The sequence below is a fragment of the Peromyscus eremicus genome, chromosome 3 (assembly GCF_949786415.1).
Source record: "Peromyscus eremicus chromosome 3, PerEre_H2_v1, whole genome shotgun sequence".
In the NCBI taxonomy this organism is placed as follows: domain Eukaryota; kingdom Metazoa; phylum Chordata; class Mammalia; order Rodentia; family Cricetidae; genus Peromyscus; species Peromyscus eremicus.
The window spans coordinates 147887-173210 of record NC_081418.1 but is presented as its reverse complement, the minus strand read 5'-3'; the positions used below and the strand labels follow the sequence as shown (position 1 = coordinate 173210).

General features: G+C 38.8%; 1 protein-coding gene and 1 pseudogene across 5 annotated transcripts in view; both read left to right on the top strand.

Annotated features, from left to right (window-relative positions):
* Positions 1-3964, top strand: part of LOC131905578 (calponin-2-like) — a 34697-nt pseudogene extending 30733 nt beyond the window's left edge.
* The window catches only part of LOC131906578 (uncharacterized), a 65543-nt gene continuing 42801 nt past the window's right edge, over positions 2583-25324 (top strand). For 2 of the 5 annotated variants that reach the window (XM_059257186.1, XM_059257190.1), the window contains exons 1-3: positions 2583-2719; positions 16305-16489; positions 17633-17782. In XM_059257186.1, the coding sequence (XP_059113169.1) occupies positions 17750-17782 (33 nt within the window). In that variant the 5' untranslated portion in view covers positions 2583-2719; positions 16305-16489; positions 17633-17749. The remainder of the gene's footprint in view (positions 2720-16304; positions 16490-17632; positions 17783-25324) is intronic. The other 3 variants (XM_059257189.1, XM_059257187.1, XM_059257188.1) reach the window with 2 other exon arrangements.

Here is a 25324-nt window from a genome sequence, read left to right as displayed (position 1 = left end):
ACTAGAAGGAAAATTCCAACTCAAGGAAGTTAGCTTCAACCACCAAAACACAGGCAATAGATAACCTCACACCAGCAAATCCCAAAGAAAGGACACACACACACACACACACACACACACACACACACGGACATGGACACACACACACACACACACTACTACCACCAAAACAAAAAATAACAAGAATTAACAATCACTGGTCATTAATAACTCATTATCAATGGGCTCAATTTGTCTATAAAAAGACACAGGCTAACAGAATGGATACAAAAACAGGATACATCCTCTGCTGCATACAAGAAACACACCTCAACCTTAAAGACAGACATTACCTCAGAGTAAATGGTTGGGAAAAGGTTTTCCAATCAAATGGACCTAAGAAACAAGCTGGTGTAGCTATCCTAATATCTAACAAAATAGACTTCAAACTGAAATTAATCAAAGAGATAGAGAAGGCTATTTCATATTCATAACAGGAAAAATCCATCAGAACGAAGTCTCAATTCTGAACATTTATGCCCCCAATATAAGGGCACCTACATTTATAAAAGAAACATTTGTTTTCAAAAGATTTCCTGTGTCCTGCCTGGCCCACAGTTCAGACAAATCTTTCTCACCCGCAAGTGGCAATCATATTAGTACATTCTAGTTGCCTAGGGCTAGTTAGAGGCTGGTTAAGGCTACAGCTTAGGCTAGTTAGAGGCTGGTTAAGGCTACAGCTTTCCATTTTGGAGCAGGTCTGGACAAGTCCCAGGCTTTGTCCTTACTTGGTTATCTGCTGACTGTAGCTCAGGCCTGGTACTGTATGTACCTTGCTGTCAAGAGTGTTGAAGATTAATTGTCCTTTGTTGGTGGCTCTCTCAGAAACTGCTTGCTCAGTCTCAGGAAACCGAAATTGAGGCCTGATCTCTGAGAGAAGACTGAGCAGCCTCTTATGGTGTCTGCTTGGTCCTCTCAGATGCAGATAAAGACCATGTCATGGTCTCTCAGGACACAATGAAATGGCCAATAGATAAGCTAAAGGACACAGAACACAAGCAACCATATGAGGAAGATGATAATCATGGACCTGGCTCTAAGATGTAAGTTTTGTTAAGAACTAGTTTGAAAAGTATTAATGGAAAATATTTTACCTGGTTTATAAAATAATCTGTCACATTCCATCAATTATTAGCAAACAGAAAAACTGCAACCCATAAAATCCATCCTTCCTATATCAAAAAGTAAATGTTGATGTCTCATAAAACCCCTGACTTTTGACTCATATGGGACACACATGCATAAATCCAGTATTTTCCTTTTGTTAACACTGAACATCTGAGATAGACAGCAATGAAGACAGGGTTTCAATTTTTCCCATCCCATGTCACTTCACATGTGGGATTTGATACTGATAGATACATGGCTAAATTCTGGCAGAAATTGACCACAATGGTACTGTAAGTATTACTTGAAATCTCCTGCCTTCATGGACATAATTACCATACATGTGAGTTCTTTGACAAACAGAGTCATTAGACTGAAAAAATAACTTCATAGCATGATAAGTACTAAAGAAGACAGCTTTAAGAGATATGTTGGGCAAAAGACTGGGTTTTCTATTCATCTCCTCAATGGCAAAAGCCAATGCCAAAAAAGTTGTTGCTTTGGAGGTAGCAAATTTAAAAGAAAGAAGAAGAATTTTAGAGAAGATAGGAGTCCAAACAATATAATTTTCAATCCAAATGCAGTGCACAATATATATTTGTGTATAATCAATAATAATAGAAGAAAAAGAGATTATCAGCTTTAGAGTGGGGAGGGATTGGAGGAGTTTAAGTGAGGACAGATGACAAGGAATGTAGGGAGGAAAAGAGAGAAAGTGATACATTTTTATTTTAATGAAAACAATCAAATTTCATAAACAAGAAAAAAATAATATAAAGAATCATTGTTGTAGTGGGGATGTCATAATCTTAACTGTACTAGGTCTATGATGTGAGTCATTTACTCCCATGGGCTAATGTGTTGAAGCTTAACCCCTCAGTGTGGCAATGATGAGAGATGGTTGTGTTTTTGAGAGATAGGACTCACAAGGAGGCCACCCTGTAATTGCAAGTGCTGACCATTGAAGGCATTAAAGTTGATTTAGTGGGACCTTTATAGTAGATACATGAGCGTAATTGATGGAGAACAAGAGTAAACCTGTTTCACTGTCTGGCTCAAGTTTCACCACATGTCTCATTCATACCCCTAACAAGAATGCCATTTGATGTGATGCAACATAATCAAGGTTAGAGTGGACAGAAACCAAAATGATAGACTACTTTTATACTTTCAAACTTCAACACAGTGAGCTACAGAAAATATATATAGTTATTATAGTACACTGGGGTTTGAGGATACAGGTTACTTTTAATATGAATGAATAGTAATATCTCTCTTGCACAAATTTGTGTAATCATAGCATCTCTGTTCATCCCTGAAACTATTTTTGAATCTAAAATTATATCTTGGTTAAAAACAGGTGAGGCAAAGGCACATGTCATTTTGTCAGTTTTGTCACGAGCCTCAGAACTCTGACATCACAGTGGTCAGTCACCTTGACTACTGCAGACTCCTCAGACTTCAGTAGTTGTTCTGCCAACTGCTGTAGCTGTCTTTGGTGTTTAGTGCCAAGGAGGAAAAAGAGAATTGCAAGTCCATCGAATGACTCTCCATTCCAGGCTCTGCTGAAAAGGTATTCTTCTAATATCCACTTTTGATCCTTAGGCTAGACTGGTGCTCTCAGGAGATGTTTTGTCTTGATTCCTCCAGATTATTTGAACTAATTCCTAATTCTTTTTTTCTTTTTCTTTTTCTTTTTTTTTTTTGGTTTTTCGAGACAGGGTTTCTCTGTGTAGTTTTGCGCCTTTCCTGGGACTCACTTGGTAGACCAGGCTGGCCTTGAACTCACAGAGATCTGCCTGGCTCTGCCTCCCGAGTGCTGGGATTAAAGGCGTGCGCCACCACCGCCCGGCTGAACTAATTCTTACACTTCAGCTCTAGCTTCATGAAAAGTTACTTAGGATAATGTTAAGTGCTGTCCTCTAAATAAAAGAGACGTTATACTGTCAGGGAGGAATGTTCTGAACTACATGGTAGGAAAAAGTAAGTCTCTTAAAATGGCTGTTGGAGCTATGGGGAGGTTTTATGTTTTGCTCAGTCTAGTTGTTTTGACTATTTTGATCATAGAACAGCACAGGACAGAGGTCACATTTCATCCACAGTTCTTGAAACTCTCTTGTTTTAAGGAAGCTTTTGATGTTTTCAAAACTATTTGGTGTTCTTCAGTACCTATTTCTAAAATTTGAGCAATACTTATGGCAAGAATGACTTTCTAAGAATCCTTGTCCACTTGAATTTTTATGCTACCATGTAACTAAATTTGAACTACTTGTTCACATACCTTCTCAAAATTTTCAGTTTTGGCATAGCTACTGTTTTTTTTTTTAACCCCTTCTTGTTCCTTTTGCTTCAGTCCTTGTTCCGTAAATGTATTATATTTATGAGTCTTTCTTGAAAAATGAAGCATCGAAAATTAGGTAAATATGTGAGTGAATATACATCTATGTGGGTGTATATACAAATATACTGTTTAGGTAGCTACACTGCATAGATTAATGGGATTTCTAATCTAGTAATTAATTTTCTTCAAAATTTTGTGACTGTACATTTCCATTCCTTGATTTTAATGATGCCTGTAAATTTTGAACAGCTACTGAATTGAAGCCTTTTCTTGGATTCAGCCTCTCTCTTGCATTGTAGAATATTACTCTAGTAGCTTTTATACAGACATTAATACTTAAGTAATTGTGAATAGCAGTCTGATCATATACTCTTTCTGGGTCTGGGTTACCTTATTCAGGATGATTTTTTTTCTTTTGCCGTTCATTTGCCTGAAAATTTTATTTTTCTTAACAGCTGTATACCACCCATTGTGTAAACGTGCCACATTTTCTTTATCTTTTCTTCAGTTTAGGCAAATCTAGATTGCTTCCAATTTCTGGTTATTATGAATAGAGCAGCAATAAACATGATTGAGTTGGTATCTCTCTGGTAAGATAAAGCAGTCTTTGGGTATATGCCCAACAGTGATATAGCTTAATATTGTGGTATGTCAATTCGCATCTTCCTGAGGAAGCAACACACTGATTTTCACAGTGTCTATAAACTTTGTACTTCACACTAGCAATGGATAGATATTCCACTAACACCATTAACATCCTTGCCAGGATGAGCCGCCATTTGTTTTATTAATCTTAGCAATTCTGAAAGGTATAATGTGAAATCTCATTACACTGATGGCTAATTTGAGCATTGTTTCTTAGACATATGAGTTTTCCCTTGACAATCCATTGTTTAGATTTGTACCCCATATTTTAGTTGGTTTATTTATTTTTTGATATCTAGTTTCTTTGAATTCTTTATATATTTTGGGTATTAGCCCTTCTTTGGATGTGCAATTGGTAAAACTTATTCCATTTCTGTAGGCTGCCACTTTGTGTGGATGATGGAGTTCTTTACTGTACGGAAGCCTTGCAGTTTCATGAGGTCCCATCTATTTATTATTATTCTTAGTACCTGTGCTGATGGTGTTCTGTTCAGATAGTCTTTTCCTGTGCCAGTGAGTTCAAGGCTATTCCCCAATTTCTCTTCTATAATTCTGTCATCTTCAGTGTATCTAATGTTATATTGAGGTCTTTGATCCATCTGGAGTTGAGTTTTCTGCAGGGGAAAAGTGTGGATCTGTTTGGATTCTTCTACATGTAGCCTCCTGTCTGACCAGGACTATTTGTTTCAGGATGTTGTCTCTTTTCCAGTGTATATTTCTGGTTCGTTTATCAAATCAAGGTTTCCATAAGTGTGTGGATTTATGTCTGGATCTTCCATTTGATTACATTGATCAATGTGTCTGTTTTGTTTAGTTTTGCCAACATGATGCTATTTTTATTAATCTAACTCTGAAGTACAACTTGAAATTGGGGATTTTTTGATTATTCAATATTATTTTAGCAATTATGTTTCTCTCTCTCTCTCTCTCTCTCTCTCTCTCTCTCTCTCTCTCTCTCTCTCTCTCTCTCTCTCTCCCTGTATTTCATATAAAGCTGAAAATTGTCCTTTCAAGATCTGTGAAGAGTTGTGTTGGAAGTTTGATAGGGACTACCTTGAATTTGTAGATTGCTTTTTGTACTATGGCCATTTTAAATATATTAATCCTACCATCCATGAACATGTGATTTCTTTCCATTTTCTGATGTCTTCTTCAAATTCTTTCTTCAATGTATTGATGTTTTTCTCATACAAGTCTGTAGCTTGAGTTTTCCTGTCTGGCCCACAGTCAGGACAAATCTCTATCACCTGCCAGCCCCACAGCCGCTCAGACCCTACCAAGTAAACACAGAGACTTATATTGGTTACAAACTGTATGGCCGTGGCAAGCTTCTTGCTAACTGTTCTTACAGCTTGAATTAATCTATTTCTATAAATCTATACCTTGCCACATGGCTCATGGCTTACTGGCATCTTCACATGCTGTTTGTCATCATGGCGGCTGGCAGTGTCTCTCTGACTCAGCCTTCCACTTCCCAGCTTTATTCTCCTCCTTGTCCCACCTATACTTCCTGCCTAGCCAACGGCCAATCAGTGTTTTATTTATTGACTAATCAGCAACACATTTGCCATACAGACCATCCCACAGCACAAGTCTTTCTCTTGCTTGGTTAGAGATACTCCAAGGTATTTTGTATTAGTTGAGACTATTTTGAAAGATACTGTTTTCCTGATTTCTATCTTAGTCAATTTGTCATTTGAATATAGGAGGGCCCCTAGTTTTTGTGAGTTAATTTTGTATCTAGCTACATTCTTCAAAACATTTATCAATGTCTGAGCTTCCTGGTGTAGTTTTGAGGGTCACTTTTTTTTTTAATTTTTATTTTGCAATACAATTCAGTTCTACATATCAGCCACAGATTCCCTTGTTCTCCCCCCTCCTGCCCCCCTTACCTTCCCCCCAGCCCGTCCCCGATTCCAATCTCCTCCAGGGCAAAGCCATCCCCACAGACTGAGATCAATCTGGTGGACTCAGTCCAGGTAGGTCCAGTCCCCTCCTCCCAGGGCGAGCCAAGGGACCCTGCATAGGCCCCAGGTTTCAAACAGCCAACTCATGCAATGAGCACAGGACCCGGTGCCACTGCCTGGATGCCTCCCAAACAGATCAGGCCAATCAACTGTCTCACCCACTCAGAGGGCCTGATCCAGTTGGTGACCCCTCAGCCATTGGTTCATATTTCATGTGTTTCCGTTCGTTCGGCTATTTGTCTCTGTGCTTAATCCGACCTTGGTCACAACAATTCTCGCTCATATAAACCCTCCTCATTCTCGCTAATTGGACTCCCAGAGATCCACCTGGGGCCTAGTCATGGGTCTCTGCATCCAGATCCCTCAGTAGTTGGATGAGGTTTCTAGCATGACAATTAGGGTGTTTGGCCATCCCATCACCAGAGTAGGTCAGTTCGGACTGTCTCTCGACCATTGCCAGCAGTCTGTTGTGGGGGTATCTTTGTGGATTTCTGTGGGCCTCTCTAGCACTTTGTTTCTTCCTATTCTCATGTGGTCTTCATTTACCATGGTCTCCTATTCCTTGTTCTCCCTCTCTGTTGTTGATCCAGCTGGGATCTCCCACTCACCCAAGCTCTCTTTCCCTCGACCCTCGCCCTTCACTACCCCCACTCATGTCCAGGCTGTTCATGTAGATCTCAATCCATTTCTCTGTCATTGGGCGATCCCTGTGTCTTTCTTGGGGTCCTGTTTTCCAGGTAGCCTGCCTGGTGATGTGAGTAGCAGTCCAGTCATCCTTGTTCCACATCTAGTATCCTGTTATGAGTGAGTACATACCATGTTTGTCTTTCTGAGTCTGGGATACCTCACTCAGGATGATTTTTTCTAGATCCATCCATTTGTCTGCAAACCTCATGATGTCATTGTTTTTCTCTGCTGAGTAGTATTCCATTGTGTATATGTACCACATTTTGTTTATCCATTCTTCCATTGAAGGGCATCTAGGTTGTTTCCATGTTCTGGCTATTACAAACAATGCTGATATGAACATAGCTGAACAAGTGCTCTTGTGGTGTGGTTGAGCATTCCTTGGGTATATGCCCAAGAGTGGTATAGCTGGATCTTGGGGGAGATGGATTCCCAATTTTCTAAGAAATCGCCATATTGATTTCCAAAGTGGTTGTACAAGCTTGCATTCCCACCAGCAGTGGAGGAGAGTTCCCCTAGCTCCACATCCTCTCCAGCATAAGGTGTCTTCAGTGTTTTTGATCTTAGCCATTCTGACAGGCGTAAGGTGGTATCTCAGAGTTGTTTTGATTTGCATTTCCCTGATGATTAGGGATGTTGAGCAATTCCTTAAATGTCTTTCAGCCATTTGAGTTTCCTCTGTTGAGAATTCTCTGTTTAGTTCTATAGCCCATTTCTTAATTGGACTGTTGGGCATTTTGGTGTCTAATTTCTTGAGTTCTTTATATATTCTGGATATCAGTCCTCTGTCAGATGTGGGATTGGTGAATATCTTTTCCCATTCTGTAGGCTGTCGCTTTGCCTTGTTGACTGTATCCTTTGCCCTACAAAAGCTTCTCAGTTTCCAGAGGTCCCATTGATTGATTGTTTCTCTCAGTGTCTGTGCTACTGGTGTTCTATTTAGAAAGTGGTCTCCTATGCCAATGCGTTCAAGACTACTTCCAACTTTCTCTTCTAGCAGGTTCAGAGTAGCTGGATTTATGTTGAGGTCCTTGATCCACTTGGACTTAAGTTTTGTGCACGGTGATAGATATGGATCTATTTGCAGCCTTCTACATGTTGATATCCAGTTTTGCCAGCACCATTTGTTGAAGATGCTTTCTTTTTTCCATTGTGCACTTTTGGCTCCTTTGTCAAAAATTATTTGTTCATAGGTGTGCGGATTAATGTCAGGGTCTTCAATTCGATTCCATTGGTCCACATGTCGGTTTTTATGCCAGTACCAAGCTGTTTTTATTACTGTAGCTCTATAGTACAGCTTGAAGTCAGGGATCGTGATGCCTCCAGAGGTTGTGTTATTGTACAGGATTCTTTTGGCTATCCTGGGTTTTTTGTTTTTCCATATGAAGTTGAGTATTATTCTTTCCAGGTCTGAGAAGAATTGTGTTGGTATTTTGATGGGGATTGCATTGAATCTGTAGATTGCTTTTGGTAAGATTGCCATTTTTACTATGTTAGTTCTCCCTATCCATGAGCATGGGAGATCTTTCCATTTTCTGACATCTTCTTCAATTTCTTTTTTCAGGGACTTAAAGTTCTTGTCATATAGGTCCTTCACTTGCTTGGTTAGTGTTACCCCAAGGTATTTTATGTCATTTGTGGCTATAGTAAAGGGTGATGTATCTCTGATTTCCTTCTCTGCTTTTTTGTCCATTGTATATAGGAGGGCTACTGATTTTTTTGAGTTGATCTTGTATCCTGCTATGTTGCTGAAAGTGTTTATAAGTTGTATCAGTTCCTTGGTGGAATCTTTGGGGTTGCTCAAGTATACTATCATGTCATCTGCAAATAGGGAAAGCTTGACTTCTTCCTTTCCAATTTGTATCCCCTTAATCTCCTTATGTTGTCTTATTGCTCTGGCTAGAACTTCAAGTACTATATTGAATAAGTATGGGGAGAGTGGACAGCCTTGCCTCATTCCTGATTTTAGTGAAATTGCTTTGAGTTTCTCTCCATTTAATTTGATGTTGGCTGTTGGCTTGCTGTAAATTGCCTTTATTATGTTTAGGTATGTTCCCTGTATTCCTGATCGCTCCAAGACCTTTATCATGAAGGGGTGTTGGATTTTGTCAAATGCCTTTTCAGCATCTAGTGAGATGATCATGTGGTTTTTTTCTTTGAGTTTGTTTATATGGTGTATCACATTGACAGACTTTCGTATGTTGAACCATCCTTGCATCCCTGGAATGAATCCTACTTGATCATGATGGATAATTGTTTTGATGTGTTCTTGGAGTCTGTTTGCCAGTATTTTATTGAGTATTTTTGCATCAATGTTCATGAGGGAGATCGGTCTGTAGTTCTCTTTCTTTGTTGTATCCTTGTTTGGTTTGGGAATCAGGGTAATTGTAGCCTCATAGAAGGAGTTTGGTAATGTTCCTTCTGTTTCTATTGTATGGAACAATTTAGAGAGTATTGGTATTAACTCTTCTTTGAAGATCTGGTAGAATTCTGCACTGAAACCATCTGGTCCTGGGCTTTTTTTGGTTGGGAGACTTTTAATGACTATTTCTATTTCGTTAGGGGTTATTGGACTATTTAAATAGTTTATCTGGTCTTGATTTAATTTAGGTATGTGGTAACTATCCAGAAAATTATCCATTTCTTTTAGGTTTTCCAGTTTTGTGGAATAGAGGTTTTTGAAGTATGACCTGATGATTCTCTGGATTTCCTCAATGTCTGTTGTTATGTCCCCCTTTTCATTTCTGATTTTGTTGATTTGGATGCTCTCTCTCTGTCTTTTGGTTAGTTTGGATAAGGGCTTGTCTATCTTGTTGATTTTCTCAAAGAACCAACTCTTTGTTTCATTAATTTTTTGTATTGTTCTCTTTGTTTCTATTTTATTGATTTCAGCTCTCACTTTGATAATTTCCTGGCATCTATTTTTCCTGGGAAACTTTGCTTCTTCCTGTTCTAGAACTTTCAGGTGTGCTTTTAAGTCACTAGTGTGAGATTTCTCCAGCTTATTTATGTGGGCGTTTAGTGCTATGAATTTCCCTCTTAGTACTGCTTTCATAGTGTCCCATAGGTTTGGATATGTGGTGTCTTCATTTTCGTTGATCTCTAGGAAGTCTTTAATTTCTTTCTTTATTTCTTCCTTAACCCATTGGTGATTCAGTTGGGTATTGTTCAGTTTCCATGAGATTGTAGGTTTTCTGTAGTTTTTGTTGTTGTTGAAATGCAACTTTAGACCATGGTGGTCTGATAGAACACAGGAGGTTATTCCAATTGTTTTGTATCTGTTTAGATTTGTTTTGTGACCAAGTATGTGGTCGATTTTAGAGAAGGTTCCATGGGGTGCTGAGAAGAAGGTATATTCTTTTTTGTTAGGATGGAATGTTCTGTAGATGTCGATTAAGTCCATTTGAGTCATGACATCAATTAAGTCCTTTATTTCTCTGTTAAGTTTCGATTTGGGGGATCTGTCCAGTGGTGAAAGTGGAGTGTTGAGGTCTCCTACTATTAATGTGTGGGGTTTTATATGTGATTTAAGCTTTAATAATGTTTCTTTTACATATGTGGGTGCCCTTGTGTTTGGGGCATAAATGTTCAGAATTGAGACTTCATCTTGGTGGATCTTTCCTGTGATGAGTATGTAATGCCCTTCTTGATCTCTTTTGATTGATTTTAGTTTGAAGTCTGTTTTGCTGGATATCAGGATGGCTACACCCGCTTGTTTCTTAAGACCGTTTGATTGGAAAGTCTTTTCCCAGCCTTTTATTTTTAGGTAGTGTCTATCTTTGAATTTGAGATGTGTTTCTTGTATGCAGCAGAAAGATGGGTCCTGCTTTCGTATCCATTCTGTAAGCCTATGTCTTTTTATAGGTGAATTAAGTCCATTGATATTGAGGGATATTAATGTCCAGTGATTGTTCATTCCTGTTATTTTTTGGTGGTGATGTGTGTGTACTTTTCTTCGTTGGGGTTTACTGCTGTGGCTTTATCTATTGCCTGTGTTTTCGAGGGTGTATCTGACTTCCTTAGGTTGGAATTTTCCTTCTAGTGCTTTCTGTAGGGCTGGATTTGTGGATAAATATTGTTTAAATCTGGCTTTGTCATGGAATGTCTTGTTCACTCCATCTATGATGATTGAAAGTTTTGCTGGGTATATTAGTCTAGGCTGACATCCATGGTCTCTTAGTGTCTGCATTACATCTGTCCAGGACCTTCTGGCTTTCAAAGTCTCCATTGAGAAATCGGGTGTTATTCTGATAGGTTTGCCTTTATATGTCACTTGGCCTTTTTCCTTTGCTGCTCTTAATATTCTTTCTTTATTCTGTACGTTTAATTGTTTAATTATTATGTGGCGAGGGGACTTTTTTGGGGGTCTAGTCTGTTTGGTGTTTTATAGGCTTCCTGTATCTTCATAGGCATTTCCTTCTTTAAGTTGGGAAAGTTTTCTTCTATGATCTTGTTGAATATATTTTCTGTGCCCTTGAGTTGGTATTCTTCTCCTTCTTCTACCCCTATTATTCGTAGGTTTGGTCTTTTCATGGTGTCCCAAATTTCTTGGACATTTTGGTTCATGACTTTGTTGACTTTAGTGTTTTCTTTGACTGATGAATCTATTTCTTCTATTGTATCTTCAACGCTAGAGATTCTCTCTTCCATCTCTTGCATTCTGTTGTTTATACTTGCATCTGAAGTTCCCAATCGTTTTCTCAGATTTTCTATTTCCAGCATTCCCTCTGTTTGTGTCTTCTTCATTTTTTCTATTTCCCTTTTCAGGTCTTGGACTGTTTCCTTCATTTGTTTCATTGATTTTTCTTGATTTTCTTTCAGTATTTTATTGTTCTCTTCCAGGACTTTATTGATTTCTTCTAATTTGTTTGCCCTTTCCTCTAGTTGTTTACAACGTTCTTCACTTTTTTTGTCTTTTCCTCTACACGAGCCTCTAGCTTCTTCATGATGACATTCATAAGGCTATTGTCTTCTGCTTCTTCCAATTTTTGATGTTCAGGTCTAGGTGTTGGAGGAGGGCTAAGGCCTGGTGATGGTGTATTGTTATTCATTTTGTTGTATGTGTTTCTGCCTTGACGTCTGCCCATCTCCTTGTGGTTCGTTCTTGGCCTTATCCGCACACTTGGTTCAGACAGAGCTGACAGATTCAGGAAGTCTCTCTCTCTTGTCCAGATGGGAGCTCTCTTTTCCAAATTGGAAGTCCGGGGCAGGATGGGAGCTCTTGTTCAGAAGGGATGTCCGGGGGAGGATGGGTGCTCTCCTCTCTCTCTCTCTCTCTCTCTCTCTCTCTCTCTCTCTCTCTCTCTCTCTGTCCTGTGCTGTGCTTCAGAAGGGAAGTCCGGGGCAAGATGGCAGCTGGGGGCCGGCCTCTAAGTCTCAGGAAGAGGCTTGGGGCTCAGGCAGATGGGGGTGGGGGCAGGGCGTGGAGACTGCAGGGTCTTCCAGGGGTCTTGGAGAAGGGGATCCTTCCCGGTGGGGCTAGAAGGGAACCTGCCCGGTGCCCAGAACCTGGGGCCAAGTTGGGCAGGTCTTCCCGGGAGTGGCTGGTGCCCAGGGATGGGGTCGGGGGCAGGTTAGGGGACTCACCTGTGCTTCAGAAGGGAAGTCCGGGGCAAGATGGGAGCTGGGGACCGGCCTCTAAGACTCAGGAAGAGGCTTGGGGCTCAGGCGGATGGGGGTGGGGGCAGGGCGTGGAGACTGCAGGGTCTCCCAGGGGTCTTGGAGAAGGGAATCCTTCCCGGTGGGGCTAGAAGGGAACCTGCCCGGTGCCCAGAACCTGGGGCCAAGTTGGGCAGGTTTTCCCCGGAGTGGCTGGTGTCCAGGGATGGGGTCGGGGGCAAGTTAGGGGACTCACCTATGCTTCAGAAGGGAAGTCCGGGGCAAGATGGGAGCTGGGGGCGGGCCTCTAAGTCTCAGGAAGAGGCTTGGGGCTCAGGCGGATAGGGGTGGGGGCAGGGCGTGGAGACTGCAGGGTCTGCCAGGGGTCTTGGAGAAGGGGATCCTTCCCGGTGGGGCTAGAAGGGAACCTGCCTGGTGCCCAGAACCTGGGGCCAAGTTGGGCAGGTCTTCCCGGGAGTGGCTGGTGCCCAGGGATGGGGTCGGGGGCAAGTTAGGAGACTCACCTGTGCTTCAGAAGGGAAGTCGGGGCAAGATGGGAGCTGGGGACCGGCCTCTAAGACTCAGGAAGAGGCTTGGGGCTCAGGCAGATGGGAGTGGGGGCAGGGCGTGGAGACTGCAGGGTCTCCCAGGGGTCTTGGAGAAGGGGATCCTTCCCGGTGGGGCTAGAAGGGAACCTTCCCGGTGCCCAGAACCTTGGGCCAAGTTGGGCAGGTCTTCCCCGGAGTGGCTGGTGCCCAGGGATGGGGTTGGGGGCAAGTTAGGGGACTCACCTCTGCTTCAGAAGGGAAGTCCGGGGCCGAGGGTCACTTATTTTCACTGTCATATTATCTGCAAATAAAGATATTTTGACTTCTTCCTTTCCAATTTATATCCTTTTGATCTCCTTCAATTTTCTTATTACTTTAAGACTTCAAGTACTACATTGAATAGATATGGAGAGAGTGAACAAGCTTGTCTTGTTCTTGATTTTAGTGGAATTGCTTTGAATATCTCTCCATTTAAGTTGCTGTTGGCCTTGGGTTTGCCATAAACTGCCTTTAGTATGTTGAGGTATGCCCCTTGTATCTGTAATCTCCCCAGGACCTTTATCATGAAGGGGTGTTGGATTGTGCCAAAGTTCTTTTCTATATCTAATTGCTAGTGAGTTCCTGTCCTGGCTTTGTTTTTGAATTTCTTTATATTATAGATCACATTTATCAATATACGTATGTTGAACCATCCCTGCATCACTGGGATGAAGCCCACTTGGTCATGGGGGAAGATCTTTTTGATGTGTCCTTGGGTTCAGTTTCCAAGAATTTTATTGAGTATTTTTTCAAGTATGATCATAAGGAAAATCGGTGTGTAATTCTCTTTCTTTGTTGGGTCTTTGAGTTGTTTGAGCATCAGGGTAAGTATGACATCATTTAAAAAAATAGAGCAATGTTCTTTTTCTGATTTTATGGAATAATTTGAGGAGTATTAGTTAACTTTTCTTGACATTCATAGAATTCTGTGTTAAAACCATCTGACCCTGGGCTTTGTTTGGTTGGGAAACTTTTAATGACTGCTTCTAATTCACTATGAGTTATAAGTCTGTTTAAATTACTTACCTAGTCTTAACTTTGGTAAGTTATACATATTGAGAAAATTAGCCACTTATTTTCGTTTCCAGTTTGGTAGAGTACAGGTTCTTTGTATGATTCTTTGGATTTCTTCCATGTCTGTTGTTATATATCCTTTTTTATCTCGAGTTCTTTTAATTTTGATATTGTACTGACTGTGTTTGTGTTTCAATTTGACACCAGCTAGAGTCATCAGAGAGGAAGGGGCCTCAGTTGAGGAAACACTTCCATGAGATTTAGCTGTAAGGCATTTTCCCATTTAGTGATCAGTGCGGGAGGGCCCAGACCATTGATGGGTGGTGCCATCTCTGAGCTGATGGTCCTGGGTTTTATAAGAAGGTGGGCTGAGCAAGCCATGGGAAGCCAGCCAGTAATCAGCTCCCCTCCATGACCTGTGCATCAGCTCCTGCCTCTGGGATACTGCCCTGTTTGAGTTCCTGTCCTGACTTCCTTTAGTGATGAACAGCAATGCTGAAGTGTAAGCCAAATAAATCCTTTCCTCCCCAACTTGATTTTTTGTTCACAGTGTTTCATCACAGTAATACAAACCCTATCTAATAGAGATATTATCTGTCTTAGTTAATTTGGATAGGAGTTCGTCAATTTTATTTGGTTTTCTCAAATAAGCAACTCTTTATTTCATTTATTTCTTTATCCTTTGATATTGTTGTTTTTTTTCTAATTTCTTGATTTCATCCCCAAGTTTATTTTTGTACATATACTTCTTTGTGTGTGATTACTTCCTTTTGTTCTCGAGCTTCCGGAGAGTTATTAAGTTACTATTATTAGATTTCTCCAAGTTTTTATGTAGGCACTTAGTGCTATGAATTTGCCTCTTAGAACTACCTACATTTATTTTTAATATAAGAATGTTATGCACAGAATACTACTATTTTCACATTTCTTTCAGATGGCTTTGACTAAATATTTAATGTTATGATTTTAAAACTGTATGTTCTGCATAGTCAGAGGCACAATTCTAATAGGGATATATCACTGACCAAAGACATAAAATACTTAGAATCTCTTCCTGGAGCCTTAATTACATGTTCCTAAGATTGTTTATGCACAGCATATGTACAATTATTACTGCTGACAATATAAACTTAGGACGATTCATTCATGCTCTAAGGCAATAATGCTTTAATTTAGTGATCCTAATTTTTATCAGAGTTTTCCATAGCTGAGTCTTTAATCCCCAAAAGTCTGCATGTGGGTATCAATTTGTTCAAAATAAGACAATCTTTGTTCTTTAAAATCCTTCAACTTTTTAAAAAATTTTCTGCTTTTTCCACATTTTTTGGCATTTGATGCAACAGAACCAACTCATTGCCAAGTGCTATGAAATATATGTTTAACAATTATAAAAATCTTAATCACTGAAAATAGCACTGCTAAGCTCCAATTACATAGACAGTCATAGACAGTAGGGCAGGTGGACTTTATAGTTGCTATACTCATGGTGGAACAGGTTGTTCAAGGATATGATAGGGCTGCAGTCTTCCTTGGAGACTCAGAAGGATCTGATTCTTGCTTCCTTCAGAGTTTGAACTTAATTTGCTTATTACAGAGGATGGTCACCTGAGTACTGTGGTTTCCTCAGAGGAAACTGTATTTCTTCCCATGCATTCCACTCCACTTCAGACAACAATCGCAGGTTGAATCTCTACTATTCTTCAAATCTGACTTTCCCTAGAGTGACAGCTGTCTGACTGTATCTGGGTAGATCACTATGACTTATTGTATCGTAGGTGATGAGAATGGAACTGACGGGCTTCAGGATCATAATGTCAGTGACATCTGCATGATGTCTGTCCCACCTGACATATTCATAGTTTGGAGGAATCAGGGATTTGGGATCTTTTAGGAAAATTCTGCACTTCTTGGTCTTTTACACAAGTCTTCCTGTCATTCAACAGATCTTGTTTGTCTTTGGCTTAATGTTCTCAATGGCTTACATGTTGCTACTCTGTTGGCCAGTTCTCAATTGCTACATATCTTGGACTTGCTGTAGTTTTGACACAACTATTGTACACTACTTGTAATATGGCCATTTATCTTATCACAATGTGTATGCTGATTCTTTTTCCTTCATTCTATATTACTCTTCAAATTCCAGGTCTTGAATCTGTTCTTAGTACAACTTCCTAAATGTCCTTATTTATTCTGTATCTTTAAAAACTGTTACTCAGTGGAGCCCTGCTATAAGAATCGAAACTTCATGATTAATTTCATGTAACTCCTCAACTTTCGTGTTAAGTTATTTTGTTGACTATTGACTATCTGTTCTGTTAGTGTTTGGCCTGTAACAGGAAAAGCCTCTCTACTTTGATGGAAACTGTCAATGAGAAAGTTGTAGCTGGTGAGACGACTATTCAATACCTGGTGTTTCGTGGACCAGTGGAACTCAGAAGAGGCTGTAGCAGTAAGAATTGTCATCTCCAATTGTACAGAGACTTCTTGGTTGTGACTAATAGTCGGTATGTATTTACTTCATATTTTATTGATTATCAAAGATTGTATTATCTCCAATCCTTACTGTAAAACAAATCAAAAGGATTTTTACACTTCTGTGCTTACAAATGTTTTTATTCCTTATTTATTCAACAGTTTCTTGAGGTCTTAGTCTGTCCTGTGACCCTGTAGAGAATCAGTCAAGAATCTATTGAAGCATCCATGATTGGTGGCACATGTCACTAATCACACCACTTTAGAAAGTTATTGTCACAGTCAGGTAGATCCAGTTATTAAGAGGAAGAAACACATTAGGCATCATATGAGCAAGTGTTTGAGTAAAAAGGCACGTTATGGTACATTTTATATATTTTCAAGGTAGCTGTAGATTTATTGGTAACAAGTTTACATGATTTATCCCCTCACCCCTAATATAAGCATGCAGTCCCAATAGAAAGGCTGATTGTCCTGGGAAGAAAAGGAAGCCAAGGCTACATACATGAGAGTCACTCTCCTGAGTAGTGCTCCTGAATAGAAGCTTTGGGTGGCAGATGACAAGTCAGAGAGATCTGCAGTTGTGAGCTGTGCTTGGCTTTTAGACTGCCTGGTTCCATCTCTGTCTTTGCTACTTTGGGCTATTAGCCATTATGACATTTCCTGATCTAGAAAGTGTGGCAAATAAAGTTCAGGTGATGTTATTTGAAAATTAAATATTTTCAATGTTCTTCATAAGTGGCAGGTGCCCATTAAGTACTTAAGTACAGAATGCAGGGCCTTGGCTTTAACACAATTTACTTACATAGGTTGTAAGAAAGCCTTTTATTGAAATAGTTTTTTAATGGTTTTCCTGTCTTTATATGAATAATTTTTCAGAGCACTATGTTTCAAATGCATAGCATAATCTATACTTAGCATTTAACATTCTGAATATACAGACCATAGATGTTTGCACACATGGAAAAGGTATATTGAGAACCTCCCCTAGGTAAGCTTCCTTCAGCCTATGCTTTGTTAAGGTGCATTTGTTCATTTGCTGATCTGTGTCTGCAGTGAAAGAGATGGGTGAGTCCTGCTTTTTCTGGGGCAGGAAGAATTGGGTCTTTCTGTCAATCCCACTGCTCCTTTGTTTAAGAAGCAAACTAAGAGATCTTCTTTAATTCCTATTTTAGGTTTAAGACAACCTTCAAAATAAAATACACCATCCCACTGACTGCCATGTGGATGGGGGAGTGTGTGGTCACTGACTTTGTAGGCCCCAGTCGGGCCAGGAAATCCATTCTCCTGGGATGGCCCGTGGAGAGTTTTGTGGCCACCTTTCGGTAAGACCCATAGCTTGGTCTTGTGCTGGCATGAGCTGGCTGTGGAAAGACATAGTCAACTTCATATTGTCCAGCACAAATGGAAAATGTAAATGGAAATTCTTTTTACTAGAACATTTTAAGGAAAGAAGTCAGTTTTATATGGTTACAGACAGACTGCCAGTTCTCTCTCTAACCTGATGTTTTGGCACTTGCTTGCCTAGTATTTACCTCTAGAGAGCTATCTACATGAAAACATGTCTAAATTGATCAATAGTTGGTAGTGCTGGTGTCCATCCTAAGATACATATCCTAGGTTTGTCAGTCAGCATCTCCACCTCCTTGTGTCGGGGTGACAGAGGTCTTAATGTACTGTGGAAATAAGTTGAGTGAGCAGATATTTGGCTTCCTTGCCATCTTTTTATTCCAACAACAATCTGATGTTATCTGTGTATTAAAACTATCTGAGTATGGATTTTTAATACTATTGGGTATGCAAGTTAGTTTGAAAAGGTCCATTTATACTCCCAAAGAACATCGATCGTTTGTAGTAAAAGGTAACAACAATGTAAACTCTGTTATCCCTGAATGTTTGTGTAGCATTTTTTCAGTCTTAGTATCTATAGACAACCTGAGAGGACTGGTGTCATTAGACCATTAGAATTAGAGGTGACTTGTGGGGCATATGTTATTTTTGAGTTCACATTCTCAGGCTGGCATGTAAATATGGATTATCTCTGTGTACTGGAAAGCTCTCCAGCAGAACTCTTGCGCTCAGAAGGGTCCTGTGCACAGACCTGCTGCTCTGAACACCCACACAGCGGCACTTGCACTGGTTTGCACAAGAGAAGTTCATCCTGTGCACTCCACACCCGCCTTTACTCACCTCACTCCTCTGCCCAGACCTCAGCTCTCATCAGAGCTCAGTAAGTTGACATACATGCCTCCATGGTTTGTAAACTTGTGAAGTGCTGCCTCAGTTATTGGCTTGAAGAAAGTATTTACAGAGCTTTTTAGTAAGATGTCCATGTCTGTGCCATTCTCTGTGTATCTTATTTTCCATACAAGAATTATCTAGTATTTTTATTTCTGTCTCTTTTTTCATATTTTCAATTTATATTGGAAATATTTGAGGTGTTTGAGAGTCCCAAGATTTTTTCTTAAATTGTGAATATCATCTTTCTATAAGTTAGGTTAGGTTACATAGATATATAGCTGAATATTGGACATTTGTAACCATGCCTCTCATCCATTGTATTTCATATTTGCTGTTATCTCACTTATATCACTCGGTGTAATTAGAAGTAGTATCCGCATACATGTGCATTTTGTGATTTATAGGGATTGTCTACACATCAGATGAAATGTGTCTACACTAAAACACTGGTGGGAAGTGGGGAATAGCTAGTAGTATAAACAAAAATTGTGCTATCCTTCAGGGAAAATGAAACCTGGTAGTTCCATAGAAGCTTAAACAGAATTTCTTTATGACTTATCAGCTCCAGTCCTGGATGTAGACACATGAAAATGACGTTATACCACCACACAAAAGTCTCTGAATAAAATTAACTCACAGCACAGTTCATAACTTCCAAAAAGAAGCAAGAACCCAAGTATTCAGCCATTGAATGTATAAAGAAATATGGAGTAGAGTGTAGGAGAAGAGGAATGAGAGCAGTGGACTGGTTTAGGAATCATCTGTGATAAGGAAAATGTTTGTAGCATTATCATGTTGGTGGCAACTATTGTGAGTGAACAAATGTCACTCTTGATCAATTATATACTGCATGTAATTTAACTCACTTTTCAGAAAAGGTAGGGCCAAGTTTATCCTCAAAAAATTTTTATTTCCAGTACTAAAATCCATAATGAAGTATCCTATAGGTGATCAGGAATATAGCATGTAAATTGATCTTGGTATGAGAACCAATATGTGAAGAATGAATATTCCACAAACTATTTAACAAAATCTGTTTCTGCAATTTGCCTAAACAGTAATGTGTCTGGTATTTCTCTAAAATATATTATTTCTCAGTCAAGTATTCCATACATATTTAAAATTCCTGAAGTATGATTTAATTTAATGCAAATAATGTATTTTTTAATTTGAGAAGCTACTCAACCAGTGAGACTTATTTGAGACAGTTACCCCTTTAACTGAGGGGGAACCTGAAGCTTAGAGAAGTACCCTTACCTGCTTGAGATTAGAGAGTTTGGATCATACTGTTGCTTGCCATCGCTGTAAGATCACCAGCAAAGGACAGGTTCTAACAGAAATCCTAACATGAGGAGACTTCTTATATCTTTACCCGTATTGGTAACTACTGGACACTAGTATTTTGGTCATGATATATGTAAAATCTAACAATATTTTGCTTACTTTAATGTTCTTACTTTTTATATTACAGTTCCTCTGCCCAAAAAAGAGAGTGGTATACTTGGCTTCAAAGGTATATCACTTGTAACTGTACATATTTTACTTCTTTAATTTGTTAGGAAAGAATGAGATTCTCTGCTAACCAACACCCTAGTCTGCTCACCTTTTTTGTTTTTATATCTTTACAAATTTATCTCCTCAACTCCTCTGAGATCCACTCCCTTCTCTATCAACATAACACGGTGTGCTTTTTCACAAAATACACTTTGATCGTGTTTTCCCCTCTCCTAGTTCCTCCTAGATTCTTCCTACATACCCACCTTTAGGTTCTTTTTCTTTCCTTCTGTCTTTCAAAACCAACAAATCAAAAAAAAAACAACAACACAAAACAACAACAACAACAACAATAAAACAATCTCTCCACCCAAAATAGCCACAAACACCCCTCTTCATAAACAAAAGGATGTTAAGGAAAAAATACCAAAACAAAGGAAGATAAAACAACAACAAAAAGAATCCACCAATATACCTCTGAGTTTGTTTTGTGTTGGCCAACTGCTCCCTGGAATAGGACCTGCCCTGGTGTGTGGTTGATAAACCCAGTAACAGTCCACTGGAGAAAAGTAGTTTTCTCTTTGCCAGCTGGTGTAAACAGCAGATAGCTTTGTGGGTAGGGATGGAAGTTTGTGTCTATTTCCCCTTCTCAGTGCTGACACACTATCTTGCTTGAACTCGTACAGGTCTTATGCTTGCTGTCATTGTCTCTGTGTGTTTGTATGTGCATCAGCCCTGTTATGTATGGACAACACTGTTTCTGAGTCATTTATCATTTATGACTCTTACAATCTTTCTGTCTGCTGGTCCCTGTAAATTCCTGAAGATATCCATTTAGGACTAAGTGCTCCAAAGTGTCTCACTTTCTGCACATTTTCCAGCTAGGTATCTCTTTTTTAATTACAGTATACTGTGAGAACAAGCTTCTCTGATGAGTATCAAGTGATGTGTTGATATAAGGTATAGCAGTATGTCATCAGGAGTCATTTTATATTCTTTATTTTTTAACAAAATGTGACTTTTTTATTAAGAAATTTTTTATTCATTTTACATACTTACCACAAGTCCCTCTCTCTTTCTTCCTCCTGCCTCCAGTCACCCCATACCCCATTCCCTCCTCCAACAAGGTAAGACCTCCTATGGGGAGTCAGCAGAGTCTACATTAATAGTAGTCCATTTTTCTCAAGGCCTATGTCTTATCTAGTCTGAGATTCTGGTTACTTTAATCTGTGTCCTTTATGGGTACCATCTCCTGAAGTAAGCATTAAAATCAATGAAAAAGTGGTTGCTTACTCTCATCACATGTGCCTTTATTGCACTAGTATATCTTTCAGACATGTCACAGTTGTAGATTGCAGAGTTCATAGCTGAGTCCTATTGAGGATTACTTTTCTTCTCCAATGGTGTGTAATACCCATTTTTTTCTATCAGATTCGGAGTATCTGCTCTTATGATGAAATTTTGAGTTTATTTTTGGGCAAGATGATGGATAGGATTCTCTCTCGTTGGCCTAGTATCATTTGTTGATGATGCTGTCTTTTATTTCAGTGTGTGTTTTTGTCTTCTTTGTGAAAAATCAGGTGTCTTTAGGTGTGTTGACTGATGCCTAGATATTAACTTCAAGTTCATTGATCAACATGTCTACTTTTATGCCAATATCAAGAGGTGAAATCCCCAAGGAATGGAGGTTATGTGAAGAGAGTTCCTGAATGCGGCTTCCACAGTACTAAGTGCAGTCTAACCAGACTAGAATGAAAGATGTAGTAGGATCCTGGGTTTGCACCAATAGGTAGAGTCCCCAGGGAATGGAGGTAGGATGGGTGGTGGGATCCTGCAAGCCAGCTACAGTAGGACTCAATTGTGTCCTTCAAAAAAAATCATTCAAGATCTAGTATATATGAAGGTTCTACACAAGTAGCTTTTCATGACTTTTTTGATAGTCTTTAGTGTTATTTGTCTTTCCTCATACTTTCTTGTCTACCTTACCTTCAGCTTCCCATCCATTTAACCCTTCCTGATTCATTATTTCCCTATAATCCAGTATACTAGTATATTCTATATCTCTTTCCCAGAACATGCCTCCCTACTACCCTTTTGTAATTTTCAGATCTCTAACATTATTTCAAATTAAACATATATATATAATTTGAAGAGTCTTAACATTCACATAGGAGAGAAAATTTTTTACTTTTGTCTATATGAGTCTGAGTTACCTTACTTGAAGTGATTGTTTCCTGCTTTATGCATTTATCTGTGAAGTTCAAATTTTCATTTTCATTCTTCTCAATAGCTGAATAGTATTCTGTTGTGAAAATATACCACCTTTTCTTTATCCCTGCATCATATTGTGGTGTTCCCCAAAATATTGCGCACGCTAATAAACTTATCTGGGGTCAGAGAAGAGAACAGCCACAATATTAAACATAGAGAATTGGCAGTGGTAGCACGCGCCTTTAATCCTAGCACTCCAGAGGCAGAAATCCCTCTGGATCTCTGTGAGTTCAAGGCCACACTGGAAACAGCCAGGCATGGTGACACACGCCTTTAATCCCAGGAAGTGAGCCTTTAATCCCGGGGAGTGATGGCAGAAAGCAGAAAGATATATAAGGTGTGAGGACCAGAAACTAGAAGCATTTGGCTGGTTAAGCTTTTGGCTGGTTAAGCATTCAGGCTTCTAGCAGCAGTTCAGCTGAGAGCCATTGGGATGAGGACACAGAAGCTTCCAGTCTGAGGAAACAGGATCAACTGAGGAACTGACAAGATGAGGTAGCTGTGGTTTGTTCTGCTTCTCTGATCTTCCAGTGTTCACCCCAATAACTGGCCTCAGGTTGTTTTTATTAATAAGACCATTTAAGATTCCTGCTACATCATATGATGAGCATATAGACTTTTTTCTGTCCATTAAGAGGAGAGCATTGATGAGCAGGTATCTGTAGAGTAGGTTACAGAGTCCTTCAGGTGCGTATGGAAGACTAATATAGTTGAATCACGTAGTAAGTTTCTTTCTTTCTTTTTGATCAACTTACACACAGTTTCCATAGTGGTGGTTGCATGGGTTTGCATTCACACCAGGAGCGGATAAATGTTTCCCCTTTCTAACATTTGCATCAGCATTTGTCATCATTTGAGGTTTCTTATCTTAGTCATCTTGATTAAGGTATGATGAAATCTTAAAATACATTTAATTTTTATTTTTCAGGTGGCTAATGATGTTAAAATTTAAAAAGTGTTTTTCTTTGTATGACATTTTTTGATAACTCTTTTTGTCTTGTCCTCCAATTTTTATTTGGGTTGCTTACTTTCTTGATGTTCATTTTTTTAGTTATTTATATATTCCAGACATTAACACTGTTTGCCAATGAGTTTGCATATATTTTCTAATTTTCTCCTATAAGATCCGTGATATCAGAGAGTTTTGTGTAGGGTAGGAGATAAACATCGAATTTCATTCTTCTACATATAGCGATTCAATTTGAACTGCACTACTTATTGAAGATTCTGTATCTTCTCTAATGTGTATGGCTAGTTTCCTTGTCAAAAATCAGGTGACTGTAGCAATATGAGTTTATATGAAGACATAGATTCTATTCCTTTGATAAATGACTGTTTTTATGAAAGTACAATTTTTGTATAGATTATTTCACTGCAGCATAACTTGAGATCTGGTATGGTGATACATCTAGCATGTTTGTTATTGTTTATCATTATGCTTAATATCTAGTTTGGTTCTGAATATCCTCAGTCATTTGTATTTCCATATGAAATTAAAAATGATTTTTAATTTCTGTGAAAAATTTTGTAGTAATTTTGAAGGCAAATGAATTGAATACATAATACATAGCCATTTTCACAACATTAATCCTGCCAATTCATGAGCATAGGAGGTCTTCCCATATGCTGGTATTTTCAATTATTTTTCAGTATTTTAAAGTTTTCATTGCACAAATCTTCCATTTTCTTGGTCAGATCTATTTCAAGGTTTTTTTCTTGTGTTGTATTTTGTTTTATTAGACTACTAAGAAAAGAATTGTCACCTTGATTTCATTCTTTCTGTGTTTGTCATTTGTATATAAGAGGGATACTTATTGGTGTGTTTTAATTTTGTATCCTACTTTTCTGAATATTTATCAGCTTTAGGAGTTTTTTTTGTGTGTACTCTAGGTTTTTATGTATAGAATCGTATCCTCTGGAAATAAATACATGCCTTCTTCTTTCTCATCTGTGACTGCTTCATTTCCTTCACTTGTTTTATTGCTCTAGCTAACATTGTAAGGACTATGTTGAGGAGAAGTGAGAAGAATAAACTTGACTTGGTCCTGATTTTAGTACTGACATTTTGAGTCTCTTCTCTTTTTAGGATGACTTTGTCTGTGGGTTTCCTGTATATTGCCCTTATTACATTGAAATATATCCTTTGCATCCCTATTCTCACCAAGACTTTTTAATCACAAATGGATGTTGTATTTTGTCAAAGATCTTTCATTAATCAAATGGGGTGATCATCTTTCTATCCTTTAGTCCATGTATGTGGTAGATTATGTTTTTTATTTTATATATGTTGAAACTTTCCTCCATCTCCGGGATGAAGATGATTTGAACATACTGGGAAATCTGTTTGTGTTATTTAATTTTGTTTGCAAGTATTTCATTAATAATTTTTGCATGTAAGTTCATCAGAGATCTTGGTGTATACTATTCTTTTTGGTTGTTGGTTATTTGGTTTTGGCATCAGGATTAGACTACCTACAGTTATCTTCCTTCTTGCTTATGTTTCCTGGATGTTTTGGAATTTCTTACTTTTCCAATTTTGAGGAAGTGGTGGCTGCCATCTTCATACTTTCCTTCTTCAACCTTTATGTTGGATCAAACAATATTCTGGAACATATTAATTCACTATCAATACAAGTTACCTTACTATGCACATTCAAAGGAAATGCTGCTTCTTAGTTTTGAACCATGTATGACCATGATACCTCTAATGTGGGCACTAATGCTTTCAAAACCAAATCTGTTTCCTAAATGTCACCATACTTCAGGGCATCCTGCTATCTTCTGGAACACGCCCTGTGGTTTGTTTGTTTTGCAAAAATTATTGCTGTGTCTATCAATTTAAAAATTTAATATTACGTCCT